At 43.5% G+C, this 19,722-nt stretch overlaps 1 protein-coding gene across 1 annotated transcript; it reads right to left on the bottom strand.

Moving 5' to 3' along the window:
• Positions 1 to 7,928: 7,928 nt before the first annotated feature.
• LOC132382687 (RNA guanine-N7 methyltransferase activating subunit-like) lies at positions 7,929 to 18,855 on the bottom strand. Its single transcript, XM_059953152.1, has 3 exons — positions 18,664 to 18,855; positions 16,323 to 16,478; positions 7,929 to 10,670 (listed from the first exon to the last, which is right to left on the bottom strand). Exons 1-3 carry the CDS (start codon positions 18,690 to 18,692, stop codon positions 10,508 to 10,510), a joined length of 348 nt encoding a protein of 115 aa, XP_059809135.1. The 5' UTR covers positions 18,693 to 18,855; the 3' UTR covers positions 7,929 to 10,507.
• Positions 18,856 to 19,722: the final 867 nt, after the last annotated feature.

Here is a 19,722-nt window from a genome sequence, read left to right as displayed (position 1 = left end):
TAGATACTGTTGAGAGGGACAACCCACTTGGGAGCCACAGTGACTGGCTCTCTGGCATTGAGTCTGGTGCTGTGGCTCAGAAGAGCAAAGAGCCGAAGGGGCCTGCAGTGCTGATAGGAGATTCCATAGTCAGAGGAACAGAGACAAGATTCTGTAGGCATGATAAAGCCACCCAGATGGTATGTTGCCTCCCTGCTGCCAGGGTCAGGGATGTCTCAGATTGGATCCATGGAATTCTCAAGATTGAGGGTGAGCAGCCAGAAGTCTTGGTGCATTTTGCCACCACTGACATAAGTAGAGAAGGTGAGGAGGTCCTAAAGAGAGGTTTTGGGGAGCTAAGAAGAAAGCTGTGTTACGAACCCCGTAACTGGGTCACTTACCAGCAAAGATAGAGAGGTCTGTTGAAGTCTGATGGTACTATTTTTAACAGTATTTATTAGTAAAAATACACAAAAATAATATCAATGCAACAGACAGATAATATACGTCATCAAGACTAAATCTAAAAGTGCGGGTATAATAATAATCGATAAGAATAGCTCTATCGTTGTCTAGGGGATAACGTATTGTCCGATGGAAATATAAAAGTCACTCAGTTCATTCAGGCTGCAGCCTTTGGTTGGAGTCAAGAGAGAGATTTTTAGAAACTTGCCGGCTTTTCCTTTTATGATTTTGATCCTTCAAGAGTTCCGTTGGTGTGGCCGGTCACTTGTGGCCTCTCCTTTAGCTAAAGCCAATCTTCCGTGGTGGGCCCGCCAATTCCCAGGCAAGGGAAAAGGACGCACGTGAGCTCCCCACCGGCTGTCGCTATTAAACGCTGTCACGGGATTTCTAGCGTTTCTCCTGGTGCATCTAAAGGGGTTGTTCCCCAGACCCTCTTTTATCCTTATTCACGGGGTCTCAGATGTCAATCAGGTTGGGATGATGCAATCCCTCAACCAGCCCACTCTGGTCATCCCCTGAGGGCTTCAAATTCAGTACTCAATACACAATTCCGTCTCCAAGAGACAATGGCCGTTATCCGTGGCTTTGTCTTGCTGAGGCCAGGACACATTCCAAACCTTGAGGATTCTCTCTCATTTCCTGGGTCCCAGACCCGAATTAACAGCGATCTTGCGATTCTCAACAAGGAGGGGGCGACTTTGTACCCTTCAGCCCCTCAGAGTTGTGGCACATTCGTAACAGCTGAAAAACAGGATCCAGGGCAGTAATCTTTGGATTGCTGCCTGTGCCAGATGCCAGTGAGGGTAAGAAGAGTATGATTTGGCAGGTGAATGCGTAGCTAAGGAACTGGAGCAAAGGGGAGAATTCAGACCATTAGGATCTCTTCTGGAGAAGGTACAACCTGTACAAAAGGGATGGGTTACACCTAAAACTGAGGGGTCCAATATCCTTGCAGGCAGGTTTGGGAGGGTTTAAACTACTTTGGCAGGGGGTGGGAACCAGACTGATAGTGCTGAGGATGTGTTAGTTGGTTTACAAACAAAAGTAATGTGTAGTGAAACTTCTAGTAAGGAGAGTCTGATGATTCGAAAAAATTCAGGGCCTCGGAAGACAGACAAGTGGGTTATAGTCAGGAGGCGGAAGGGGAAGAGTCAGGTACTAAAGAGTACCCCTGTAGCTGTACCCTTTGACAATAAGTTCTCTTGTTTGAGTACTGTTGGGGGGGGGGGCAGCAACACTGGCCATGCCTCTGGGACAGAGTCTGGCCCTGTGGCACAGAAGGGTCGGGAAGGAAAGAGGAAGGCAATAGTGATAGGGGACTCTATAGTTAGGGGGTCAGACAGGCAATTCTGTGCACGCAGGGAAGAAACTCGGAAGATAGTTTGCCTCCCAGATGCCAGGGTCCAGGATGTTTCGGATTGGGTCCAAGATACCCTGCAGTGGGAGGGAGAACAGCCAGAGGTCGTGGTACATATTGGTACCAATGACATAGGTGGGAAAAGGGAAGAGGTGCTGAAAAAAGACTACAGGGAGTTAGGTAGGAAGTTGAGAAGCAGGACCGCAAGGTAGTAATCTCGGGATTACTGCCTGTGCCATGCGACAGTGAGAATAGGAATAGGATGAGGTGTAGGATAAATGTGTGGCTGAGGGATTGGAGCAGGGGGCAGGGATTCAGATTTCTGGATCATTGGGACACCTTTTGGGGCAGGTGTGACCTGTACAAAAAGGACGGGTTGCATTTGAATCCCAGGGAGACCAATATCTTGGCAGGGAGGTTTGCTAAGGCTACTGGGGAGAATTAAAACTAGGACAGTTGTGGGGTGGGAACCAAACTGAAGAGACTGGGGAAGAGGAAGTTAGCTCACATGTAAAGAAAGCTTGTAGACAGTGTGAGAGGGAGGATAGGCAGGTGATAAAGAAGGGACGTGCTCAGACCGAAGGCTTGAGATGTGTCTATTTTAATGAAAGGAGTGTTGTGAACATAGGGGATGAGCTTAGAGCATGGATCAGTACTTGTAGATATGATGTGGTGGCCATTACAGAAACTTGGATGGCTCAGGGACAAGAATGGTTACTTTAAGTGACAGGATTTAGATGTTTCAGAAAGGACAGGGAGGGAGGCAAAAGAGGAGGGACGTGGCACTGTTGATCAGAGATAGTGTCACGGCTGCAGAAAAGGTGGATGCCATGGAGGGATTGTCTAGAGTCTCTGTGGGTGGAGGTTAGGAACAGGAAGGGGTCAATAACTTTACTGGGCGTTTTTTATAGGCTGCCCAATAGTAACAGGGATATCGAGGAGTAGATAGGGAAACAGATCCTGGAAAGGTGTAATAATAAGAGTTGTCGTGATGGGAGATTTTAATTTCCCAAATATAGATTGGCACCTCCCTAGAGCAAGGGGTTTAGATGGGGTGGAGTTTGTTAAGTGTGTTCAGGAAGGTTTCTTGACACAATATGTAGATAAGCCTTCAAGAGGAGACTGTACTTGATTTGGTATTGGGAAATGAACCTGGTCACGTGTCAGATCTCTCAGTGGGAGAGTATTTTGGAGATAGTGATCATAATTCTACCTCTTTTACAATAGCATTGGAGAGAGATAGGAACAGACAAGTTAGAAGTGTTTGACTGGAGTAAGGGGAATTATGAGACTATCAGGCAGGAAATTGGAAGCTTAAATTGGAAACATGTTCTGAGGGAAAAGTACGGAAAAATGTGGCAAATGTTCAGGGAATATTTGTGCGAAGTTCTGCATAGGTACGTTCCAATGAGACAGGGAAGTTATGGTAGGGTACAGGAACTGTGGGGAACAAAGGCTGTAATAAATCTAGTCAAGAAGAAAAGCTTACAAAAGGCTCAGAGAGTTCGCTAATGTTAGAGATCTAGAAGATTATAAGGCTAATAGAAAGGATCTTAAGAAGGAAATTAGGAAAGCCAGAAGGGGCCATGAGAAGGCCTTGGCGGGCAGGACTAAGGAAAACCCCAGGGCATTCCACAAGTACGTGAAGAGCAAGAGGATAAGATGTGAAAGAATATGACCTATCAAGTGTGACAGTGGGAAAGTGTGTATGGAACCAGAGGAAATAGCAGAGATACTTAATTAATACTTTACTTCAGTATGGAAAAGGATCTTAGTGATTGTAGCGATGACTTGCAGCAGACTGAAGAGCCTGAGCATGTAGATACTAAGAAAGAAGATGTGCTGGAACTTTTGGAAAGCATCAAGTTGGATAAGTCACCGGGACCAGATAAAATGTACCCCAGGCTACTGTGGGAGGCAAGGGAAGACATTGCTGAGCCTCTGGCGATGACCTTTGCATCATCAATGGGGTTGGGAGAGGTTCCGGAGGATTGGAGGGTTGCAGATGTTGTTCCTTTATTTAAGAAAGTGTGTACAGATAGCCCAAGTAATTATAGAGCAATGAGTCTTACCTCAGTGGTTGGTAAGTTGATGGAGAAGATCCTGAGGGGCAGGATTTATGAACATTTAGAGAGGTATAATATAATTAGGAGTAGTCTGCATGGCTTTGTCAAGGGCAGGTCGTGCTTTAAGAGCCTGATCGTATTTTTTGATTATGTGACTAAACACATTGGTGAAGGAAGAGGAGATGTAATGTATATGGGTTTCAGCAAGGCATTTGATAAGGTACCCCATGCAAGGCTTACTGAGAAAGTAAGGAGGTATGGGATCCTAGGGGACATTGCTTTGTGGATCCAGAACTGGTTTTCCCACAGAAGGCAAAGAGTGGTTGTAGATGGGTCATATTCTGCATGGAGGTCAGTCACCAGTGGAGTGCCTCAGGGATCTGTTCTGGGACCCTTACTCATTATCTTTATAAATGACCTGGATGAGGAAGTGGAGGGATGGGTTAGTAAGTTTGCTGATGCCACAAAGGTTAGAGGTGTTGTGGATAGTGTGGAAGGCTGTCAGAGGTTACAGTGGGACATTGATAAGATGCAAAACTGGGCTGAGAAGTGGCAGATGGAGTTCATCCAGATAAGTGCGAAGTGGTTCATTTTGGTAGGTCAAATATGATGGCAGAACATAGTATTAATGGTAAGACTCTTGGCAATGTGGAGGATCAGAGGGATATTGGGGTCTGAGTCCATAGGACGCTCAAAGCAGCTGCACAGGTTGACACTGTGGTTAAGAAGGCATATGGTGTATTGGCCTTCATCAATCATGGAATTGAATTTAGGAGCCGAGAGGTAATGTTGCAGCTATATCGGACCCTGATCAGACCCCACTTGGAGTACTGTGCTCAGTTCTGGTCACCTCTCTACAGGAAGGATGTGGAAGCCATAGAAGGTGTGCAGAGGAGATTTACAAGGATGTTGCCTGGAATGGGGAGCATGTCTTATGAGAATAGATTGAGTGAACTCGGACTTTTCCCCTTGGAGTGAAGGAGGATGAGAGGTGTACAAGATGATGAGAGACACTGGTCATGTGAATAGTCAGAGGCATTTTTCCAGGGCTGAAATGGTTGCCACATGAGGGCACAGGTTTAAGGTGCTGGGGAGTAGGTACAGAGATGTCAGGGGTGAGTATTTTACTCAAAGAGTGGTGAGTGCATGGAATGGGTGCTGGCAATGGTGGTGGAGGTGGATACAATATGGTCTTTTAAGATAGGTACATGGAGCTCAGAAAAATAAAGGGCTATAGGCAAGTCTTGTAATTTCTATGTTCAGCACAACGTCATGGGCCAAAGGGCCTGTATTGTGCTGTAGGTTTCTAAAATTGCAGTCAATAGAATGAGTAGCATGTGAAAGGTGGACAAAATCGAAATGAGTGAATACAGGACTTAAGGTGTTATATTTAAATGTGCGCAGTATATGAAATAAGGTAGGTGAACTTGCAGCAGTTACAGATTGGCATGTATGATGTTGTGGGCATTTCTGAATCAAGGCTGAAAGATGATTATAGCTGGGAACATCCAAGGTTACACAGGGTATTGGAAGATCAGGCAGGTACTGTGCCTATAAAAAGTATTCACTCCCTCCCAGAAATGTTGTTTTATTGTTTTACAACATTGAATCACAGTGGATTTCATTTTTTTGATACTGATCAACGGAAAGAGACTCTTTTGTGTCAAAATGAAAACAGATCTCCAGAGTGATCTAAATTAATTACAAATATAAAAACAGAAAAGAAGCTTAAGAATTTACCCCCTTTAATATGACACACCAAATCATCTCTGGTGCAGTCAATTAGTTTTAGGAGTCACATAATTAGTTAAATGGAGATCACCTGTGTGCCATCAAGGTGTTCAATTAAATTTCATAAAAATACACTTGTATCTGGAAGATCAAACTGCAGGTCAGTCAGTATCCAGGCAAAAACTACACCTTAAAGAAAAAGAACACTCTAAGCATCTCCGCGAAAAGGGTATTGAAAAGCACAAGTCAGGAGATGGACACAGTACAAGAAAACTTCCAAGACATTGAATATCCCTTGGGAGTACAGTTAAGTCAATCATCAAGAAATGGAAAGAATATGGCACAGCTGTAAATCTGCCAGAGCAGGCTGTCCTCAAAAACTGAGTGACCATGCAAGGGGACTAGTGAGGGAGGCCACCAAGAGACCCATGACAACTCTGGAGGAGTTACAAGCTTCAGAGGCTAAGATGGGAGAAACTGCACATGCAGTAACTGTTGCTCGGGTGCTTCACCAGTCACAGATTTATGGGAGAGTGGCAAAGAGAAAGCCACTGTTGAAAAACACTCACATGAAATCTTGGCTGGAGTTTGCTAAAAGGCATGTGGGAGCTGAAGGAATGTTCCATTTTCCGATGAAACCAAAATTGAGCTTTTGGCCATCAGACTAAATGCTATGTTTGGTGTAAGCCGAGCACTACGTCACAAAAAACACACCATCCCTACCACGAAGCATGGTGGTATATGAAAGGTTGAACAAGTTAGGTCTCTATCCATTGGAGCGTAGAAGGTGGAGGGGGGATTTGATCAAGGTATTTAAAATTTTGAGAGGGATAGATAGAGTTGACGTGAATAGGCTGTTTCCATTGAGAGTAGGGGAGATTCAAATGAGAGGACATGATTTGAGAGTTAGGGGGCAGAAGTTTAAGGGAAACACGAGGGGGTATTTCTTTACTCAGAGAGTGATAGCTGTGTGGAATGAGCTTCCTGTGGAAGTAGTAGAGGCCAGTTCAGTTGTGTCATTTAAGGTAAAATTGGATAGGTATATGGACAGGAAAGGAGTGGAGGGTTATGGGCTGAGTGTGGGTAGGTGGGACTAGGTGAGATTAAGAGTTCGGCACGGACTAGGAGGGCCGAGATGGCCTGTTTTCGTGCTGTGATTGTTATATGGTTATATGCATCATGTTGCTGGGATGTTTCACTGCAGCAGGCCCTGGAAGGCTTGTGAAAGTAGAGGGTAAAATCAGTGCTGTAAAATACAGGGAGATCCTGGAGGAAAACCTGATGCAGTCTGCAAGAGAACTGTGACTTGGGAGAAATCTGTTTTCCAGCAAAACAACTACCCCAAGCATAAAGCCAAAGCTACACAAGAATGGCTTAAAAACAACAAAATTAATGTCTTGGAGAGGCCAGGTTGGAGTCCAGACCTGAATCCAATTGAGAATTTGCAGCTGGACTAGAAAAGGGCTGTTCACTCACAATCCTCATGCGATCTGACAGAGCTTGAGCAGTTTTGTAAAGAATAGGGAGAACTGCAGAGTCCAGATGTGCAAAGCTGATAGAGACCTATCCACACAGACCCAAGGCTGTAATTGCTGCCAAAAGTGCATCTACTAAATACTGACTTGAAGGGGGTGAATACTTATGCAATCAATTATTTTGTGTTTTATATTTATAATTAATTTAGATCACTTTGTAGAGGTTTCTCTTTGACACGAAAGTCTTTTTCTGTTGATCAGTCTCTAAAAAGCCAAATTAAATCCACTGTGATTCAATGTTGTAAGATAAAACATGAAACCTTCCGGGGGGGGGAGGGGACTTTTTATAGGTATTGTATCTGTTTTAAATCAAAAGCGTTCCTGTCTGAAATAAACTTGATCCGATGTAAAGCTTAATATTTTAAAATTCACTCACCTGTTAGCAATCTCACCTTAAAGCAATTCAAAGTCCAACCTTAAACACACTAATGTGATTTACAATCTAACAGTGTCAAAAGTGGTACACTGACATTCTGACATTGTGAAAGCTAAAGGAATGAGAATAGATTATCTGGTATTGTATTATTGTAGCAATTTGGCTGCATTTTCTCCAAACTATCACAGTAACCACAGATGAAGAATTCTTCACCAGCTGTAAAGTACATTTTACAGAATATTATTTTCAACTGAGGAATTTTTCACCCACTGTTCTCAGGCTCAAAGCATTCCTCAGGTAAATATTCTCCAATTTACACAGAACTCATTATTGTGAAGCTGGCTTCATTATCGAAGAGTGATTGTCTAAACTATGTAGCCACATAGTGAATATTATCAGCCAGCATCAAGAAATAAAGGTACTTTCAGGAATGTTTTCTTTTATTTGTTATTTGAACGATACAAGTGTACAAAAATAAGATATTACAACCATATTCAGTGTAAACTAGTTTTCCAGTGTCCATGCCAAGTCTATGAATAACACTGTCCCAGCTGGGATGATACTGAGCATTCAGCTCTGGATGGCCTGACTGGGCTGTTTGAAGTTTATCTCCACTGTGTTTGTAGATGGGGCCTATCCAGGAATCGGTAATGGACAGCTGGGGAGGGAAGGCAGTTAACATGGAGCCATACAAAATAAAGTTCAAGAGATGGGCGAACGCCATTCTGAAGGGACGGGCAATAGCCTTTGTTGCCCTGGGCCGGGGTATGGAGAGAAAGCAGGTACAGGGTTTTGAATTGGATGATCACCCATGATCATACTGAATGGCGGTGCAGGCTCAAAGGGCCGAATGGCCTACTCCTGCACCTATTTTCTATGTATGTCACTTCACAATGTGAACTTGCCAATGCTAAAGGTGATTTAACCTTTAAAAATGAAGTTATTAGCTAAAAGTTACATTGGTAATGCAGCCTTTGAACTTCACTCACATTACTGGTGTAATGTGACGGGTTACTTTATTTGTTGGTCAAAAGCTGCTTCTGCCATATTGGTTGTCCACTAGTTCATTCAAAGGATGCAGCAATTCTTTCCCATTGGTCACCTTGCCTATCATGGCACTGGTGTCCAGTTCCAGGTGCCTCAGGGGTATAAGAATAGCATGTGGGAGAGACTTGCTGGCTTTTCCTTTGTCTCCAGGGACTCTTCTTCAGGCTGAGGTCACAACCAGGGCTGAAGAACCATTGGGAAAGTATGCTGCAGATATAGGAGGGCCTACACACACTCTTAGCTAAGCATCTGTTGTCGAATGTTTAGTCTTGTAGTTGTGTAACTTGGGGAGACTTATTGAGGTACCTGTTGAGTTTGAAGTGTTTCTGAAAGTTTAGTATACTAGTTTTTGTAAGTTTAGGTAGCTTAGATGTTAGGTTGAGTGTTTTACTGTTTGTCTTTAAAAAAATGGTTAATATGCTTATTTGTAATCAATATCTTCTGTCTCACTTACCAAACCTGTGAACCTGCTTCCTCATAACACCTGGTGAACCCAGAGACTGCAGATGTAAACTACTGGAGATACTCAGTGGGTCAAGCAGCTTCTGTGGGGGTGGGTGGGGTAAGGAATGGTAGATGTTTCAGGGTGAGATTTTGCATCAGAACCTGGACCTAAAATGTTGGCAATTCCTCTCTCCTCCCCACAGACACTGCTCAACCTGCTGAGTTCCTCCAGCAGTTTGTTATTTTATTCCTGGTGATCACAGAACTTAAGTTCTAAGGAGAAAATGGCAGGGAAGTCTTTTGAACTCAAGGAAGAAAAACATAGAAGAACATTAACCTAACATACAGATAACTTTGAAAGACACTTAACCAACTGCACACATTTTTTCAATTTACATTTTCTTCGAATCCCTGTTGCTGGGTGAGTGGCAATACCAGCTTCTGAACATTAGGTGAGACAAGGAAAATGCGAAGGAGAATAGTTCATTGTAACTCCAACAGGAGACACCTTAAATAGAGGGGCCTCAGGCTCTTCAATAATGAACACCTGATGGATTACTGCCTTCACAGACAAAGAAGAATACTCATTCCACGTTAAACTACAGATGGGAAGTGAAAATCTTCCTCTCTCCTTGATGAATATCTTGAGATATCCTGACCATTTGTTTCAGGTGCATCATTTGGATGTGCATTTGCACTCTTGATCAGAGCAACCAGCCAGGTGCAAAGCTCAGCACTGCAAGCTCCTGCACACTCTCTGTGCTAAAATGAACAATAAAGAAAACTGCCAACCAATGGGAAGAAACATTTAAAAACAATTAAATATCTTTATGAGCAAGTAAGGGAAGTGTAGTTGTTAGCTGTCAACCATAATTCTTGAGTCACGTTACATTTGGAATGAGAGACTGCATAAGGCTCCATCATACATCCTCTGTAGGACTCAGCTCTTGAGTCATTTAACACTCTGCTTCATTTTCTCTTTTATTGTATAATTGGATCTCAGGCTGTCAATAGTTCACAGCTCTCACAGCTGAGTCTTTTGTCTAGATCCCTAGTGAGAGATGTGGAGATCACCCCTGACTATATTCTAAATCCAACTGAGCTGCACCAATAAGCAGCTAAGCAGAGGAGTCAAGCTGTTGCCAAATGACCTGCAGCATAATTGCCCTCATTCAGGAGGCCAGCAAAATATTGGCTGCAAGGGAGGAAGTGGGGGAAGCTGTTCTGTGATCAAAGTTATGTGGCTGGGGAAGGGAGTGATTCATTCCATAATCAATATCCGTACAGTAAAAACATTCAATGTTTTACAGAATTGAATACCATACTTTTGACCATGTTTTACTACACACTGCCAGGAAGAATTACCCAAAGTTGTCCCACACAAGCTACTAACTTTCTCTAAATACCCATCCACACATGGCAATAAAACTGAAATGGAATTTTGTAAAATTAAGCTGTTACAATCCATGTTGTTAGTTACAATGGCAGATTCAGTCATGATTCAAAGTCAGTAACGATGGTGATTTGACTGCCAGTGTGAATTGGTCCCTTGGCTGTATGATTCATGAGACCCAGATCGATTGTAGCTGCGATTTCTGCCCTGCCACAGTTGATTATCTGACCAGCTGCGATTGTCACTGCGTCCCCGGTAGGACCTATAGTCTTGTGACCTAAAAATTAAGGCAAAGAATCCTCAGGAAATGAGTCTGATTTCCCTCGCCTGGAGGTGTAAATTGCAGGTGTTCCTTTACAACTGCATTGATGAAAAACCTGTCCTTTCCCCTCTTCCCTTCCCAGCATCCGGTGACCCAAACTGTCTTTCCAAGTGAAGCAGTCATTTACTGCATGCCTTTTATCACATGCACTGCATTCAGTATTCAATGTGCCATTCAGTCACACGGCACAGAAAAAGGCCCCTCAGCACAACTCATCCATGCCAACTGTGATACATGTACACTAATAGAGGGATATGGAGGAATTTAAGGTGGGGGATATATGGGAGGCAGGGTTTAAGGGTCGGCACAACATTGTGGGCTGAAGGGTCTGTACTGTGCTGTACTATTCTACATTCTAATCCTTTTGCATCATTAGATCTATATTCCTCTACACCAGGGATTCCCAACCTGGAGTCCACCAACTCCTTGCTTAATTGTATTCATCCATGGCATAGAAAAAGATTGGGAACCGCCACTCTAATCTTTCTTATCTGTGTACCTGTCCAAATGCCTTTTAAACATTGCCATTGTATCTAGCTCTACCACCTCCTCTGGCAGTTCATTCCATACACCCACCATCCTTTAAAAAAACTGCACTTCAGATCTAAGGAGTAAGTGCAGGAGGGAGGGCTTCAGATCTTTGGATCATTGGGCTCTCTTCTAGGGAAAAAGGGACCTGTACAAACTGGATGGCTTGCACTTAAGCTGGAGTGAGACCAATATCCTTGCAGAAAGTTTGCTAGTTCTGCTCCGAGTTGGGAACCAGAGTGGTAGATCAGCAAGAGGACTGGCTTTGAAAGATGGTGTTAAGCCTACATGCAAAAATAGGAACCAAAAGGTTGAGCTTGGTGGGAATAATGTTTTGAATTTAGTCTATTTCAATGGAAAGAGTATTCTAAGTAAGGGCAGATAAACTCAAGGCATGGATCAGCAGATGGAATTGTGATACTGCAGCCATTAGTACATCTTGGTTGCAGGAGCACAGGATTGGCAGCTCAATATTCTGAGATTCTGTTGTTTAAGACATGATAAGAGTGGGAGGGATGGCATTACTACTAGTCAGGGAAAACGTCATGCCAGTTGCTCAGACCAGAGAGCTCATTTACTGAAATTGTATGGGTGGAATGAGGAATATGAAAGGGATGATCACATTAATGGGATTAAATTATATACCACCCAACTGTCAGTGAGATTTAGTGGAGCAAATTTGTAGAGAGATAGCAGACAGTTGTAAGAAAAAAATGTTTGATAGTAGGTGATTGACTGAGACTCCCATACTGTAAAAGGACTTGATGGGATAATATGTCAAATGTGTTCAGGGAAATTTTCTTACAAGACATAGAGGTCCCAACTAAAGAGAGCAATATCCTGGGTCTCCACTTAGAGAATGAAAAAGACAGGACAGGTGACAGAGTGTGTGTAAAGGAACACTTTCGATCTAGTGATTATAATTCCAATAGTTTCAAGATAATTATGGAGAAGGATAGAACTGAACCTTGGGTTGATAATCTAAATTGGAGAAAGGCCAATTTTGATGGAATCAGAAGGGATCTTGCAGACATAGATCAGAACAGGCTTCCAGTTAAACAGTGCTTGGTAAATGGGAGACCTTCAAAAGTGAACTATTGAGAGCACAGAATTTGTATGTTGCTGTTAAAACAAAAGGCAAGGTTAACAGGTTTGAGGATGCCTGGTTTTCAAGAGATATTGAGGCCCTGGGTGAGCAGAAGGAGGCACACATTAGGTATAGGCAGTATGGAGCAAATGCGGAACTTGAATATAAGAAATGCAAGGCAGGAGAGAAATCAGGACATGAGGATTCTCTGGCAGACAAGGTGAAAAAGAATCCCAAGGACTTCTAGAGATATATGAAGACCAAAAGGATAGCAAGAGACAAAATTGGTCTTCTTGAAGATTGGTGTTGTCATTTATGGATGGACTTGAAGGAGATGGAGCGATCTTAAATTATTTTTTTTGTTGCATCTGTACTTAATGGGCAGACAGAGTCTAAACAACAGTAGTCATGGATCATATCTGAATTACAGAAGAGGAGGGATTGATTAGGGTTGTTAACATGGCTTTGTGCATGGTAAGACATATCTAGCCAATCTTACAGAGTTTCTTAAGGAGGTTATGAGGAAGGTTAATGAAGGAAATGTAATGGACATTAGTTAGTAAGACCTTTGATAAAGCCCCACATGAGAAGCTGGTGGAAAAGGTTAAGTCACTTGACATTCAGGATACAGTAGGAAATTGGAATCAGCATTAGCTCAGTAGGAGTAGACAGAGTGATAGTAGATGGTTCTCTCTCTGACTAAAGACATGTGACCAGTGGTGTGCCACAGGCAACTCTGCTTGCTTGGTCCATTGCTGTTTATCATGTGTATTAAATAGTATGTGGTAAACTGGATCAGCAAATGTATGAATGACACCAAGGTTAGGGGTGGAGTGGATAGCAAGAAAGGCTATCAATGCTTGCAGTGGGATCTGAACCAGCTGGAAAAATGATAGCTGGAATTTAATGCAGACAAACATGAGGATTTGCACTTTGGGAGGACAAACCAGCATAGGACCTACACAGTGAGTGGTAAGGCACTGAAGAGTGCGGTAGAACAGAGGGATTATAGATCCATAATTCATTGAAAGTGTCACATTGGCCTTCATAAATCAAAGTATTGATTACAGAGGTTGGGATGCTATTTTGAAGATGTAAAAAACATTGTTGAGGGTGAATTTGGAGTATTGTGTGCTAATGGCATGTTGGCCTTCATTGCTAGAGGGATTGAATTTAAGAGCAGGGAGGTTATGCTGCAACTGTATGGGGTACTGGTGAGGCCACACCTGGAGTACTGCATGCAGTTCTGGTCTCCATACTTGAAGGAGGATATACTAGCTTTGCAGGTGGTGCAGAGAGGGTTCACCAGGTTGATTCCAGAGATGAGGAGGTTAGACTATGAGAGATTGAGTAGCATGGGACTGTACTTGCTGGAATTCAGAAGAATGAGAGGAGATCTTATAGAAGCATATAAAATTATGAAAGGGATAGAGGCAGGAAAGTTGTTTCCACTGGTAAGTGAGAATAGAACTAGGGGACCTAGCCTCAAGATTTGGGGGGAGTAGATTTAGGATGGAAATAAGGAGGAACTGCTTTTCCCAGAGACTGGTGAATCTGTGGAATTCTCTGCCCAATGAAGCAGTGGAGGCTACATTAGTAATATATTTAAGACAAGGTTGGATAGATTTTTGCATAGTAGGGGAATTAAGGGTTATGGGGAAAAAGCAGATAGGCAGAAATGAATCCATGGCCAGATCAGCCATGATCTTTTTGAATGGCAGAGCAGGCTCGACCGGCCAGGCAGTCTACTCCTGCTCCTATTTCTTATGGTTTTATGAATGTATGCAGACTTTTTCCATTGAGGTTGGATGAGACTAGAACTAGAGGTCATAGGTTCAAAGTAAATAAATATCCAACTGGAGATTCATTTTCTTGCAGGTATATTCAATAAATCTATAAAATAATAACTATGACAGAATTAATAAAAGACTGTACCAACTCAGGTGTTCAACCATTAGACCATAAGACACAGTAGCAGAATTAGGCCATTACACCTATTGAGTCTGCTCCGACATTCTATCCTGGCTGATCCCAGATTCCACTCAATCCCATACACCTGCCTTCTCACCACATTCCTTGAATGCCCTGACCGATCAGGAAATGATCAACTTCCACCTTAAGTATACGCACAGACTTGGCTTCCACTGCAATCTGTGGCAGAGTGTTCCACAGATTCACTACTCTCAGGTTAAAAAAATTCCTCCTTACCTCTGTTCTAAAAGGTTGCCCCCCCCCCCCAATTTTGAGGTTGTGCCCTCTGGTTTTGGATTCCCCACCACCACAGGAAACATCCTCTCCACATCCACCCTATCTAGTCCTTTCAACATTCTGTAGGTTTCAATGAGATCCCTCCTCATTCTTCTAAACTCCAGTGAGTACAGGCCCAAAGCTGCCAAATGCTCCTCAAATGTTAAACCCTTAATTCCTGGAATTATCCTTGTGATCCTCCTCTGGACTCTCCAATTACAACAGATCCTTTCTGAGATATGGGGCCCAAGACTGTTGACAATACTCCAAGTGCGGCCTTACTAGCGTTTTATAAAGGCTCAGCATTATTTCCTTTCTTTCATATTCTATTCTCCTTGAAATAAATGCTAACATTGCATTTGCCTTCTTTACCACACACTCAACCTATAAATTAACCTTTTGGGAGTCTTGCACGAGAACTCCTATTTCCCACTGCACCTCTGATGTTTGAAACTTCTCCCCATTTAAAAAAATAGTCCACACTATTGTTCCGTTTACCAAAATGCATTATCATATATTTCCCAACACTCTATTCCATCTAACACTCTTGCCCATTCTTACAATTTGTATGTCCTGCTGCAATCGTACTTCTTCTTCCTCAGCACTACCTACCTCTAACCTACTACCTAACCAGAGTGCAGAAGACATCACTGTGCAAATACAAAAAGGAAAAAAAAATTGAGAACATGAGATGAAGAGTCCTTGAAAGTAAGTCCAGTGGTTGAAGGAACATTTCAACGATGGGACAAATGAAGTTGAGTCAAGATATCTCCTTTTGTTCAAGACCCTAATGGTTGAGGGGTAATAATTGTTCCTTAACCTGGTGGTGTGAGGCTTGAGGCTCTTGTACATTCTTTTTGATGGCAAGTGAGAAGAAAGCATGCTCTGAGTGACCTAGTGTGAAAGATGACATATTTAAGAGGAACCTGAAGGGGATCTTCTTCACTCAGAGGATGTTGCAAGTGTGGAAAGAGCTGCCAGTGGAAGTGGTAGATGCGGGTTCAATTGTAACATTTTTTGCACTCTACCCATACATGGCCCACCGCGCATCCTCCACCTGTACGTGGCCCATCATGCACCCTCTACCCGTACGTGCCCCACTGTGCACCCTCCACCCGTACATGCCCCACTGTGCACCCTGTACTATCCCAGCAAAATTGCAGGACTTTGTGGAAAGCTGGAAGTCACATAAACCACATCTGCCACTCTGCATTCATCAGTTTACTTTCCTCCTCCAAAAAACATGATCTGAGACTGGATTTCCCATGTTGATCCCTCCTTTTCAACAGACTTCATGTCCCTTAAAATCCTCTTCTATAATCTCCCGAATACTTCAAAGCCCTCTGGTTTATACTCTCCTGGCTTATCCCTACTGCTCTCTGAAAACGATCCCATCTTCTGCTGCTCCACCCATGGCTAATGACAATGCAAAAATCTTGTCTTACTTTCCATATATTCTTTGAACATACCCTCTCGTCAACCCTGGTAGAAAGATACTGCTGTCTATTTGATTTATACCTCTCACAATCTTATAAACTTCTAGCAGTTCTCCATTTAGCCCCCACTGCTCCTGAGAAAAAAGCCCACATTTGTCAGACCAAATGCCATATTAGGTCTGTTAAATCTATCTCTTCTTTTAACATTCACCTTGCAATTCCCCAACTATTTACCAGTGCCTGAACATAAATCTACAGTTGTTACTTGCTGGTACTGTTCTAACAACAGTCAGCACACCATCTCAGTACCTGCGATTCCCTCCAGGCCGGTTCATCCAGTCCTCTACAATGGGTGGTGGATCAGCCACACTCTTCAGCATTTCCTGATACTCTGTGTCAGCCTCTGTGAACCGGTGAGCAAACATTTCCTCATAGTCTGGAGCCAGTTCTGCTTCACTGCACATTCTAAGGGCAGAAAGTAACTGAAAGTTTACAAAGGGAACTCAAGACACCACAGATGCCTTGACAAAGTGAATGTGGAGAGGATGTTTTCTATAGTGGGGCAGTCTAGGACCAGAGGGAACAGCTCCAGAACAGAGATATGTCCATTTAAAATGAAGATGAGGAGGCATTTTTTTTTAGTGAGTGGTGAATCTGTGGAATTCATTGCCACAGATGGCTATGGAGGCCAAGTCACTGGGTGTATTTAAAGCAGAGATTGACAGTTTAGTAATCCACTCCTGATTAGAAACAGCATCAAAGGTTAAGAAGAGAAGGCAGAGAATGGGGTTGGTAGAGATAAGTCAACCATGACAGAATGGCAGAGCAGACTTGATGGGCCAAATGGCCTAATTTTGGTCATATGGCTCATGTCTTATGCTGGAAACCTGGAGTAACACACCAAATGCTGGAGCAGGTCAGGCAGCAACTGTGATCAAATAAATTTTACAGTATTTGAAACACATCAGAAGTTAAAAAGAAACAGATGTTCTCAAGGAAAAGTACTGAAGAAATGTGGCAAATGTTCAGGGAATATTTGTGTGAAGTTCTGCATAAGTACATTCGAATGAGACAGGGAAGTTATGGTAGGGTCAAGAATAAATCTGGTCAAGAAGAAAAGAAAAACTTACAAAAAGTTCAGAGAACTAGGTAATGTTAGAGATCTAGAAGATTATAAAACTAATAGGAAGGAGCTTAAGAAGGAAATTAGGACCATGAGAAGGCCTTGGCGGGTAGGATTAAGGAAAACTCTAAGGCATTCTACAAGTATGTGAAGAGCAAGAGGATAAGACGTGAAAGAATATGACCGATCAAATGTGACAGTGGGAAAGTGTATATGGAACCAGAGGAAATAGCAGAGGTACTTAATGAATACTTTACTTCAGTATTCACTATGGAAAAGGCTCTTGGTGATAATACTGATGACTTGCAGCAGATTGAAAAGCCTGAGCCTGTAGATATTAAGGAAGAGGATGTGCTGGAGCTTTTGGAAAGCATCGAGTAGGATAAGTCACAGGGGCCGGATGAGATGTACCCCAGGCTACTGTGGGAGGTGAGGGAGGAAATTGCTGAGCCTCTGGTGATGATCTTTGAATCATCAATAGGGACAGGAGAGGTTCTAGAGGATTGGAGGGTTGCGAATGTTGTTCCTTTATTCAAGAAAAGGAGTAGAGATAGACCAGGGAGTCTTACCTCAGTGTTCTTATGAGGATAGGTTAAGCGAACTTGGCCTTTTCTCCTTGGAGAGACAGAGGATGCAAGGTGACCTGATAGAGGTGTATAAAATGTTGAGAGGCACTGGTCATGTGGATAGTCAAAGGCTTTTTCCCAGGGATGAAATGGTTGTCACAAGAGGACACAGGTTTAAGGTGCTGGGGAGTAGGTACAGAGGAGATGTCAGGGGTAAGTTTTTTACTCAGAGAGTGGTGAGTGTGTAGAATGGGCTGCCGGCAAAGGTGGTGGAGGCGGATACAATAGGGTCTTAAATTAAGAGACTTTTGGATAGGTACATGGAGCTTAGAAAAATAGAAGGCTATAGGTAAGCCTAGTAATTTCTAGGGTAGGGACATGTTCGGCACAACCTTGTGGGCCGAAGGGCCTGTATTGCGCTGAAAGTTTTCTACGTTTCTATGTTAAAGCAATGGCCCCCTTATGTCCAGGCGGATGCAGCCGGGTTGTTGCTGTTCTTCCAGAATTGGGCGAGGCAAGTGTCAGGACTCAACAGACAGGCGCAGTCCCTGCTCGGTTCATCCGAAGACCGAGAGGGTCAACAATGGAAATGTGAACTGAAGCAGAGAGAAAAGTAAACGTTTTCAAAACTGAAATGTTGAAGGTTTTATTCAATGCAGAAGCAATTTAATTGCTGTCAATTTCAACACTTTTCGGCTTTATTTTAGACTGACAGGAGTTTCTGAAGGAACGGATCATAGCCTCGACATTAGAACCGTGAGGGCTCCGATCCCCGACCTAATGCCACAGAAAAACCGTGAACTGAGTGAGGCCGATGTGGATCCGCGGCAGCGCCAAGCAGAAGCCGGCAACAAAGCCCAGAGATAGAAACAGTTTTTTCTCTCTCCCCCCTTACTCCGGCCATCATCCTCTCACCACAGCACCCCAACCAGCCCAACCCTCTCCACACCAAACTACTCACCTCCTACCGCTCCCGTTCCCACCATCCATTTCCGCTTCCGTGTGCGCCAAACAACTCTATCCGCAAAAATCGGCACATCCGGTCCCTGAATGTCGCCGAATAGTAACCCCGTGAACGATGACAGGCATTTTTCAGTGTGACTCTCCTTCAATACCACCCCTCTCACGGCCAGCCTTCCTGCAGTGTGATCCTTCATCACTCCTGTCCCTCCCTCAGTACCACCCCTCCCACATTGTGGCACTCCCTTAGTACTATCCCTCCCACAGTGTAATCCTCCTTAAGTATCGCCCTTCCTTTGGTGCAATGCTCCGTCAGTATCGCTCCTTAGTCCGTGAGCCAGGACCCCAAATTTGGGCAACCGGTACCATCTGGGGGAAATAATTCTTATAGTGATTTTTGGGAAGCTATGCACCCCTATTGCTAGAAAATATGTGATAGCATTTTAGCAGTGGTAGCTTTCCCCTTTGGGCAGATCCCTGAGGACCAGACTGTTGAAGCCACAGTGAACAAAGACACACAGACTCCTGGAGGCACATCACGGTTCAGCCTGAATGCTGGAGCTCTCAAGCCTTACTACATAACAGCTGAGCACTGCAAAGCAATCCTGGGACAGTTAAGGGAAATAGTTCAAGGCAACAAATCAGAGCTTTGTCATGCAAAGCTACAGCGGCCAAGAATCCAGAAAGATGAGGAAGCAGTTTCAGCAGTGGTTAGCCTCATACATGAATGGGTCAACCCATTTGCAGAGAAGCAGGACCTCATCAGTATTTCTACGGCAAAGGCAGCCCCCAAGGACATTGCCTCCGGCCTGATGAAGGCATATGAGATTGGTGAGCAATGCTATGCAACCTACAAGGATGGGAGACTAGAGGAAGACCCACCAGTAAAGAAATTCCATGACCCAATGCAAACCAACAAGCTGAAAACATTAAGAGATATGTGTAAGAGAGAAGTGAAATCAAATGGGAGGGCGATCATCTTGAAAGCAGACAGGTCTTTGTTTGGACACATCATAGTTATGGCACAAGGAAGGGCTTAGTCTACGTATGAAGGATATCC

The sequence above is a fragment of the Hypanus sabinus genome, chromosome 28 (assembly GCF_030144855.1).
Source record: "Hypanus sabinus isolate sHypSab1 chromosome 28, sHypSab1.hap1, whole genome shotgun sequence".
NCBI classification, from domain to species: Eukaryota; Metazoa; Chordata; class Chondrichthyes; order Myliobatiformes; family Dasyatidae; genus Hypanus; species Hypanus sabinus.
Note: the sequence above shows the minus strand (reverse complement) of the source record. Positions and strands in the feature narration are given on the sequence as shown.